A 10,170-nucleotide genomic window follows, 5' to 3' on the forward strand; every position below is an offset into this window, starting at 1 on the left:
TCTCCTGACACCACAAGAGAGGTCCAGGAGCTGACCTTGGGTCCTAATGGGGGACACCTTCCTGGCAGCAAGATGGCAGGGTGGTGTGGTGGTCAGCGTACTAGGCTCTGTGTCTCCGCCCCTACCTGCTGTGTGACGGTGGGCGAGACACCTAACCTCTCTGTGCCTCTGTTTCTTCAATGGCGAACAGGGGCACTAGCAGCCCCCACATGCGGGCTCAGTGGTCTGAAGGATAAAGGCAAGGGCAGCACGAGACCTACAGCAAAAGCTCTGAGCAGAGAGAGCAGGGAGCTGCCCAGGGAGTTCTACCACCATCTCCCCTCTGGCCTCCAAGGAAACCGAGGCTCATGGTGACCTGGCCCAGGTCTGTTGGACTCAGGGTCCTTCTCATCCCCAAGATCAGAGGGCTGTCACCAGGGAAGGAGCTGGCCCCTAGACACCACCCAGGAAGCACACAGGGAAGGATGCCCTGGGGACTTCAGTATGTTATTGCAAAAAAACATTTATTGCTATTTGAACCCTGCTTTCATGCCTCCATTTCCCAGAAAATGAGCCATGGGAGACACCAGGAGAGGCAGGAGACCATCCTCCTTGCACAAAACCCACTCCGTCGGATGCTGTCCTCAGCGAGGGTGGCTGGGGCCAACCAGGGGGCCCACCCGCAGAGTGGCAGAGGAGGCAGGTTGACCTTGCAGACATTGAGCACTGTGGTGAAGGTCCTGGCCTTCTGATAGAAGAAGAGCGACTTCTCGCAGTCCAGGAGGAAGTTGTGGGAGATGGTGGCCAGCCGCGTGTAGGTCTTCAGCTGTGCCCTTCTTGTTGCCCAGGTCCACGGTGGCTGACAGTACCAGCTGATAGTACCCGGCTGCATCAAACCGTTCCTGAAGGGGGACAGGTCATGCTCAGCAAAAGGGGGACTCGGAGCCTGTCTTCCCAGAGGCTGCTCCCATCTCCAGGTCATTCCACATGTCCAGCCAATGCTGGCTCACCCCATGAGCCCTGAAGCCTGTGACACTGCTGTGGTCTCAGCTGCAGGAGGTGGGGACAACCCTGAAACCCCTGGAAGCCTTCCTGACTATCCCTATGCTCCACTCACCCCAAGCCTCTTGCCCCAGTCCCACCCTCTCTGCAGGCGGTGGCTGCTTTCCCCATGGGCTGAGGTCACGGCAGATCCTGCCTGCTCTGAGAGTTCCAAGCAGGATCCGTGGCTCCAAGCCACAGCAGGGGCACAGCGTTGAGTGACCCAGGCTCCCCTCTGGCCCCTGTCCATGCTGACCATTTCCAGGCCCTCCACGGGCCAGGCCAGGTACAAAACCATCTCACAGGTGTCCTCCCTGGCAATGTTCCCTGAAATATTGACAGAGTGTGACTCCCCAGACATCCACTCCCATTTTCAATGCATCTTTGGCTCAAACTCACCATCCCTGGGTTGGGATGCTGCCTCCCAGACCTCCACCTTGACCCTCCCATCTCCCCGCCGGCTTCTCCCCAGGCGCCTCCTCCACATGGGGGACACCCAAGGGACCTCTCTAAGACCCAGGCCTGGCCTGTCCCTCTTCAAGACGGCTCCCAGGGCCAAGGACAAAGTCCAAGATGCAGCAGTCCGTTCCCGCACTGCCCCGCCCCACACACGGAGCAGGGGCGTGAGAAGGCCCGAGTCACCGCCGCTGCTCATCCAATGCCCCCCGGCCCAGCCGAACACTGGGCTCTGTGCTGGGTGCATGGCTGAGCCTAATATCCTTGCTCCCAGTCTGAGGGACCTGGGACTGAACACTGACCACAAAGGTGGCCCGGGCTGTGGCATAGGGAAGCCCAGGAGCCTGTGGGGGGCCCAGGAGGCCCCTGACTCAGCCGGGGGTGGGAGGCAAAGGGCTTCCTGAAGGGGTGGGGGCATCCTAACTAAACAGGAAGCAGCCAGCCAAAGCATATGTCTCTGCGTGTGCCTGTGCGTGTTTGTGTGCCTGTGCATGTGTACCTGTGTATGTGGTTGTGTGTGCACCTGTGCCTGTGTGTGTGCGCCTGTATGTGCGTGTGCCTGTGTCTGTGTGCATTTGCTTGTGCATTTCCATGTGCCTGTAGTGTGTGCAGCAGCTAGTGAGTGGCAGGCTGAGCCAGGACACACCTAATCCACCCTATTTCAGGGCTCACTCTCACGTGTAGACTAAAGGGGACCCCATTTTAGAGGCAATCGGCAAGGATGCCCATTTACTCCTGCCTCTCCGCCAGCCTTCCAGGCCCCATCCAGCCCAGCTTTCTCTCCCACTCCTCTGGGCCCCGGGTCAGAGCCTCCTATACAAGGAGGAGGGTGTGGCCTTGGAAAGACAGCCGCCCTTGGGGAATTCCGAGGGGGCCTCCCTGTGGGAAGCTGGCCTGGGCTGACAGCACCGTCAGGATGAGGCCCAGAGGGCTGTGCACGAGAAGGAGGTGAAGGAGGCCTCTGCCCCTCGACCCCAACCATGGACTTTGGCCTCTCAGGTACTACTTGGCCGTTTCCTTCCTCCTGGGCAGGCAGAGTGGGCGGCAGGCTTAACCAAGAGAGATAAAGGGCCACTTCTGGGAGGCCCGTCCCTTGGTCCCAGGCGAGCCCCTGAGCGGTGAGCAGCGTCCCTCTGGGCCTGACACCTGGCATCTCCCTGTCTGGCTGGGACTTGGGAGGCCACAGGGACCGCTTCTGACCACCAGGTGTCGCCAGCACTGGGCAGGGGCCTCCCGGGCAGCCCCAGGCCTGTGGTGAGGGATATGGGGCGGGGTCTTAGGGCTGCCCCAGCTCCTCATGTTGTTCTAAGGCCCCCAAGATCTCGGTCCCTGGACTGGAGTGCCCTGGCCCCTCAGCCCATAAGGAGCACGGACACGGTGCCGGTGCGATGCGGAGGAGGGGCGGGTGCCTGCTGGGCAGAGGGTGGAGACACCGCAGGTCTGAGTCTGCCAGTCCCAGCTCTCCACCCCTGCAGGGCTGGGGGCAGAGGGAGCACAGCACCTCCCCTCGAGACAGATCTGACTCAGCAAGGTCTCAGCTTGGCTGGCTGGGGCCCCGCCCCACTGCACCTGCCATGAGCTGGGGTTCCCCTGTCTGTGAACCCGATGGTAAGACACCGGTCCCACCCCACCCTTCCTGGGTGATGTGAAGATTCCAGGTGTCTCGGGACTCCAGGAAGGAGTTGCTCAGTGCAGGCTGGCACCCTGGGCAGGCTTCCTAGAGGAGGCACCGGGATGTGGGTTGGATCTTGCATCATGGATTCAATGTGAGGATGATGCCATCCTCCAAAATGTCCTTCTCCCGACCCTGTTTTCTTTGTTAAATGCAACTTGACACTTGACTGTCAAGACTCAGTTTGGTGTCACCTCCTCCAGGAGGGTCCCCCTGACTACAATCCCCCTTCTTTACCCAGAGGCCACCATTGCCCGCTCATGTGTCAGCCTCCCTGGCTGAGACTGAGTTCTTGAGGGTGGGGACCTGGCCAGCTTGGGAGCTGGGTTGCATCTGCTAACCTTGCCAGCTCCTCTAGCTGGGTGCAGAGCTCCAGGGAGGCCACTGGGCCATTCCTAAGGAAGGCTGGAACCCAGACCCCTGGGGTCTGTGGAAATCCCACTCCAAGGGGGCCGGGAACACCCAGAGCCCTGTCCCTCCCCACCCACCTTCAGCCCTGTCCCTCCCCACCCACCTTCAGGTCGTAGAAGATGATGTCACCTAGCACCAGGTACACCTTCACGGAGTAGAGGGTCTCCTCGTCGAACTCCAGCAGCGAGTTGCAGAGCTACAGGGCCTTGAGGTAGAAGGGCTCCGCCAGCTTGCCATGGCCCAGCCGGTGGTGCAGGGCGGCCAGCCGGTAGTAGGCCACGCGCTCGTTCAGCCGGTCCCCTGGGGTGTAGGCCAAAGGGGCAGGTGTGAGGACGTGGCTCCCTGGGGCAGTCAGGCACAGGCCCCTCAGGAGCAGGTATGCAGACCCCGGGCAGCACCTGGCTTGCCTCCAGACACCTGCGGTCACCTGGGCAGCACTGGCCAGTCCCTTCCGGGTTCCCAGACTCACTTTCCCATCTGTAAAGCAGAACTAATAAGGCCTGCCCCTGTCTACTGTGAGGCTTTGGCAAAGTCGGACTTGGATGGCCCAGCTCTGTGCCTACACATAGCCACCTGCCTTTGCTCACTGGTTTTAACCAGGGGAGCCCAAAACCCATGCAGTCCAGGTGCTCCCGGGCACCCCGGCTCCATGCAACCCACAGACGTGACATCCGACTCCTCCTGGGTGTGTCACGATCAGAGCCTCTTATCTTGGGGAGTCACTGCGTGCCTGAGCTCCAGGTCCCCCCACAGTTGCGCAAACCCAGCTAGGCTGTCTCTGATGTCCTCCCCTTTGCAGGGCGAGTGCCGTGGAGCCTGCATTCAATGCATTCCCACACAGCTGCACACCTACTCTGTACTGGGCCCCAGGGCACAAGGCGCTGGGGCATGCGGCCTGCCCAGGGTTCCCTGTCTCTGGAGGAGGACAGACGACCTGGCACAGCACCAGGGGATGCCCGGCCTTAAGGGGCAGGCTGCTGGAAGGGGAACTGGGATTTCATCAGCCAGAGAGTTGTGTGGTTGATGAGGGTGGAAAGGGCACAAGACAAAGGGAATGTGCCACTCAGCCTGGCACATACAGGGACCGAGATGCCTGGCATGTCTGGAAGGCAGAGGGCACACTGGGCGGCCCTTGTGATCAGCAGCGGGAAGAGACAGAGGAAGCAGAGCTCAGCCAGGCAGGGAGCTCTGCGCTACGTGAGAGACCTCGGGCTGTGCCCCACGGCCAGACAGGGAAGCCAGCTGGGCAGATCTGTCTGCCTGGACAGGAGACCGGGAAAATCCAGCAGCTGTTTCAGCTCCTGCCCTGCAGACATGGAGGCTCGGCTCTGGCAAAGTGTGGGTCCTGGCAGGGCGGGCGCTCAGGGGACTTACCCAGAGTGATGCTGACAGCTAGGGCCATGTGGGCAAATTCCAAGCCCTCCTGGGGCTCCTCCAGCATGGCCAGCAGTGCCACCGGCTTGTTGCACAGCTGCGGCTCACCTTGCAGTTGCCAGTAGTCACTGCCAGGGGTAGGACTCGGTCCTACCACACAGGCAGGTGGAGGCAGGCTTCCTGCAGCACCCACCTTGCCCAGCGCCCTCCTCAGAGCTCAAACATGTGCTTGGAGAGCTTCCCACGCCCCAGTTACCCCTGCACCTCCACAGAGCTCTGTGCTCTGGGATAACGCACGGTTCAGACACCCAAGTTGGGGGCTGAAGAGTCATCTGAGGCCCATCCAGCTACACCTGGCAGCCTCAGACCAGCCTCTCCCACCAGGGCACCGGGGGTCTGACTGGGGGGAGCCAGCACTCCTCTCTGCTCTAAAAACTCCACATTTCTCTGTGCCCAGAGCTGAGCCACACCGTGAGCTCAGAGGAAGGGAGAAGCCGTCCCCGTTTCGGGGTGCATGCAGGTCTGGGCCCTGGCCCTGGGTCTCCCACTGACATGCTGTGTGCCCTTTGACATGTCTCTGTGACTCTCTGAGCCTCAGCTTCCTCATCTGGAAGATGGGGACAGGACTTCCCGCTCATGGTTGCTTGAGATCATCAGCTGCAAAGGGTAGAGCCACTGTCATGTCCAGACCCGAGCGTTTGTCCCGGGCAGGGGCACGGTCAATATCATTCCCGGTGAGATCACTAGGCAAGGGTAGGGCCATAGTCATGTCCAGGCCCCAAGCGTTTGTCCTGGGCAGGGCACTGTCAATATCATTCCCGGTGAGACCACTGGGAAACTAAGCATGTGCATGGGTGGCCCTGCCTCCAGGTGGGAGGCCTCTGCCCTGCCACGCCTGTGCCTCAGCCCTCCAGGTGACCCCCCTGAGGCCCACATACATCAGCCCACAGGCCAGCTCACCTGGTAGAAGGACACGGCTTTCTCCCACTCCCAGGCCTCGTTGAAGAAGATGTCTCCAGCTGCCTCAAACGGCTCCAAGCCCAGGTTGGAGTCGCCTGTGTACAGGACCACATTCTGTGCCACCTGAAAGGAGGCAGAAGTTCCCTCAAGACCCACTACCTGGCGAGGTGGCCACACCTACCTTCGCCAGCCTCCTTCCTCTCACACACTGCAGGTACACCTGAGCATTTTTCAGACCTGTGCATTAGGGCTGCCCCACCACTGGCATGAGGACAATGAACTGATGCACCTGAGTGCCAGGAGGTGACTGAGCAGCTGCAGCCCAGGAGCCCGACACCTGTGAATCCTACCACCAGGGCTAGCCCTAGCCCACCCCCCCCCGCACTCAACAGTCTCCGTGGCCCCCAGATTGCTGGGAGCCCATCCCCTGGTTCCTTTCTGCGTTGCCACATCCCTGCCGCAGCTCAGGGCCACACATCAACAGTGTTTGTGGGTGGGCCTGGTCCCCTCTTGGCCATGAGCTCTTGATCCTTCTCCTCAGCTCAAGGAGGTATACAGCAGGTGCTCAATAATGAAAGCTTCACCAGGCTCGTGGGCTTCACAATTTGTTCCAGATCACACTGTGTTTGGGAAAGCCTCTGAAAACAGCCACTATGATAGATTCATTTTGTAAGGAGATGTGCCACGTGTCGCTTGGAGCACGTTCTTCTGTGTGTTAACTGAGTGGTCACATTCTTTGAGCATGAGCTGTATACCAGCAGGTGCTAGGCACTGTGAGGGGCCATGCCTCTGCCCTCAGGGAGAAGATGCTGGCCACTGGGGGAGGATGTGAGGGAACCAGTTGGAGGGAGGGAAAAGGCATACAACAGGTGCTCAGCAGTGGCTTAGGAATGAGTGGATGGATGGATGAATGGATGAGCAGATGTGTAGACACATGGATGGATGGGTGTGTGGATGGATGGATGGATGCATGGGTGGGTGGGTGGGTGTTTGGAATGATGTGTATATGTCTGTATATGTATGGGTGGGTAGATTATGGATGGGTGGAGGGTAGATGATGTATGTACATATGGATGGATAGATGGTGGATAGACCAATGTATGGATAAACAAATGGACAGATAGATGAATGGAGGGATGGATTAATAGGTAGATTGGTGGGTGGATGGATGAATGATGGATGGATGGACGAATAGATGAGTGGATGGATGGGTGAAAGGATGGATGATGGAAGGATGGATGAGGAGGTGATGGATATATGGAGATGATGGATGGGATGGATGGATAAATTGATGGATGAATGATGGATGGAAGGAGGAACAGGTGAATGGATGGATAAATGGATGGATGGATGATGGATGGAAGGAGGAACAGGTGATGGATGGATGGATGGGGGATGGATGGATAGATGGATGATGGATGGATAGATGAATGGATAAATGGATGGAGGATGGATGGATAGATGAATGGATAAATGGATGGAATGGATGGATGATAAAAGGATGTATGAATGATGCATGGATGGATAAGTGGGTGGATGGAGAGATGGACGGATGGATGGATGGATGGATGGAAGGATGAACAGGAGGTGAGTGGATGGATGATGGATGGATATATGGATAAATGGGTGGATGGATGAAGGATGGATGGATGAACAGGTGAATGGATGGTTGGTGGAAAGATGGATGGATGAACAGGCAAATGGATGGATAGACAGGTGAATGGATGGATGATGATGGATGGATGAATGGACAGATGGATGGATGGATAAATGGATGGGTGATGGATAGATAGAAGGATGAATGGATGAATGGATGGATGATGGAAGGATGGATGGATGGATAAACGGATGGATAGATAAAGGATGGATGGAAGGATGAACAGGAGGTGAGTGGATGGATGATGGAAGGATATATGGATGAATAAATGGATGAATGATGGATGGAAGGATGAACAGATGGATGGATAGTGGCTGAATGAATGGATGATAAAAGAATGGATGAATGATGGATGGATGGATGATGGATGGATGAATGGAAGGATGAATAGGTGAATGGATGGATGATGGATGGATGGAAGGATGAGGCGAGTGGATGAATGATGGAAGGATGGATGGATGATGGATGAATGGATGATGGATGCATGGAAGAATGAACAGGTGAATGGATGGATGATGAAAGGATGGATGGAAGAATGGATGGAGGGATGGATGAACAGGTGAATGGATGGATCATGGATGGATGGAAGATGATTCAATGGATAGAAGGATGAACAGCTGAATGGCTGGATAATGGAAAGATGGATGGAAGGATGGATGGATGTATGGACAAACCGTTGAATGTGTGGATGAAGAGGTGACCAGATGAATGACGGATGGATGGATGGATAGAAGGATGAACAGTTGGATGGATGATAAAAGGATGGATGGATGATAGATGGATGGACGGAGGGATGGATGGGTGGAAAGACGAACAGGTGAATGGATGGATGATGGATGGATGGAAGGACCCACAGTGTATGGGAAGATGATGGAAGAATGGATTGATGGATGAATGGATAATGGATGAATGGATGAACAGGTAACAGATAGATGATGGAAGGATGACTGGATGGGTAGATGGGTGAATAGATGGATGATAAAAGGATAGATGAATGATGGATGGATGAAAGGACAGATGGATGGATGATGGAAGGATGGTTGATGGATAGATGGATGGAAGGATGAACAGGTAAATAGATGATGGAAGGATGAACGGATGGATGGATGGACAGAGAGTGAACAGCACAGGGGCCCTCCTGCATCCCTTGCCACTCACCTGGATGTACAGGTCCACCAGCTCGCTCTGCCGCAGGATGTAGTAGATCTTCCCTGCTTGCAGCCAGGCATGCGCCTCCTCTTTCTTCTGGAGGTCAATGAAAATCCCCAGACTTCGTTTGGTGTAGTCCAGAGTGGATCTGTAGGCCCTGGAATCAGACACAGGTGTCAGAACAAGGGCTCTCATCCTCCTGGAACCAGTCTGCCTCCTCCCTGGGTCTGGTGACAGATGAATCTGGCATGTGGGGACTGCGAACGGCCCTCTTGTGTGTGCAGTGTTCTGCCCTTCCCAGGCTGCTGGGAGGGCCAGGGTGAACACTCATGGCATGGAAAAGATGAAGGACATCCTTCTGAGGGAATCGAGCATCATGCTGCCCTGTGGCAGGAGGAGTGTGCTAGTCCATCTCCCCTGCCTCCCAGACATGGCCTGTGTCTTCTCCAGATGCACCAGGAGCCATTAGTGTTCAGAGGCTATCTAGACTGATGGTTCTCAAGGTGTGCAGGCATCACAGTCACACGGAGACCTGTCTGTATAGCTTGCTGGCCCTGCCCCCAGAGCTTCCGGCTCCACAGGCCTGGGGCAGGCCCCAGAACTCCCACTTGCCACAAGGTCCTAGGTGATATGGATGCTGCTCTGCTGGTCCAGGGACTACACTTTGAGAAGCATGGCTCTAGCACACTGGCCCATTTTCCTTCTTTGAACCTGAGGCCAAGACTGGAGCCAGTCTCCCGGGTCCCCATGGAATCTGGCTCCTTCCCTGCTCTCTCAGTAAGTCCGACACTCGAGGGGCTGTGACTGCAGCAATGTCACCAGGCCCTGTGGGTGGGGTGGCCAGGGCCATGGTTACCCCACCAGGTCAGGATGCTCGGGGGAAGCCGAGTGGGCCACATATGGGACGTGAGACCTTGAAACCCTGCCCCACGGAAGCAGGTGACACAATTGGCTCTGTCTTCTGTGGGAGAGAAGCCACAGGTGGCTGCTGTGGTCACATTTAGGGACAGATGAAAGCCAGGAGTGAAGACTCGGGGCAGGCAGAGGTCAGATGACAAAAGCCACCATAATAGGAAGAACAGCCCAGAGTGCACGTACTGCCTCTGCTGGGGTTGAAGATGACTTTGGACCCAACAAGGGAGGCTCAGCTGGGACTCACGAGCCAGCAGCAGCCCTGGGACGACCCCAGACCCACCAGCTCAAAGCATCTGATGCCAAGGAACCAAATGATCCAAAGGAAAGGGGCTGATGGTGCCCTGGGCCAGCTTCCCTGTGCCCCCTCCCTGCCCCTCCTAACCCCCTTGCCCCCCCCACACCCCCACCACTGCAAAGCCAGCCCTCACTGCTTGGTGCCCAGGAACAGGCAGAGCTGACTGATGGTCTCCAGGAGTTGCCCCCTCCAGCACCTTGTCGGCACTTGAGGGCCGGGAGAGCTGGAGCTCATGGTAGATGACACACTGGGCCTCGCTGG

At 57.1% G+C, this 10,170-nt stretch overlaps 1 protein-coding gene across 3 annotated transcripts; it reads right to left on the bottom strand.

The window, feature by feature from the left end:
* Positions 1–467: 467 nt before the first annotated feature.
* LOC115896244 (SH3 domain and tetratricopeptide repeat-containing protein 1-like) lies at positions 468–8,908 on the bottom strand. 3 transcript variants are annotated; one of them, XR_004056149.1, is made up of 5 exons: positions 8,709–8,885; positions 5,894–6,016; positions 4,934–5,676; positions 3,663–3,859; positions 468–881 (listed from the first exon to the last, which is right to left on the bottom strand). XR_004056149.1 is itself a non-coding variant. In XM_030926600.1 (4 exons), exons 1-3 carry the CDS (start codon positions 8,892–8,894, stop codon positions 3,848–3,850), a joined length of 321 nt encoding a protein of 106 aa, XP_030782460.1. In that variant the 5' UTR covers positions 8,895–8,908; the 3' UTR covers positions 468–881; positions 3,663–3,847. The 3 variants fall into 3 exon arrangements, 2 of the variants coding, with proteins under 2 accessions (XP_030782460.1, XP_030782461.1); XM_030926600.1 differs by lacking the exon at positions 4,934–5,676 and having other exon boundaries at positions 8,709–8,908; XM_030926601.1 differs by lacking the exons at positions 468–881; positions 3,663–3,859 and having other exon boundaries at positions 3,888–5,676; positions 8,709–8,908.
* Positions 8,909–10,170: the final 1,262 nt, after the last annotated feature.

Source organism: Rhinopithecus roxellana, unplaced genomic scaffold, assembly GCF_007565055.1.
Source record: "Rhinopithecus roxellana isolate Shanxi Qingling unplaced genomic scaffold, ASM756505v1 contig991, whole genome shotgun sequence".
NCBI lineage: Eukaryota > Metazoa > Chordata > Mammalia > Primates > Cercopithecidae > Rhinopithecus > Rhinopithecus roxellana.

Excerpts from the sequence above, each read along its gene's own strand:
- LOC115896244 (XM_030926600.1), bottom strand. The coding sequence starts at position 8,894 with ATGAGAGCCCTTGTTCTGACACCTGTGTCTGATTCCAGGGCCTACAGA. Across the intron at positions 6,017-8,708 it reads TGGTGGACCTGTACATCCAG|GTGGCACAGAATGTGGTCCT; the intron begins GTGAGTGGCAAG and ends GCCTCCTTTCAG.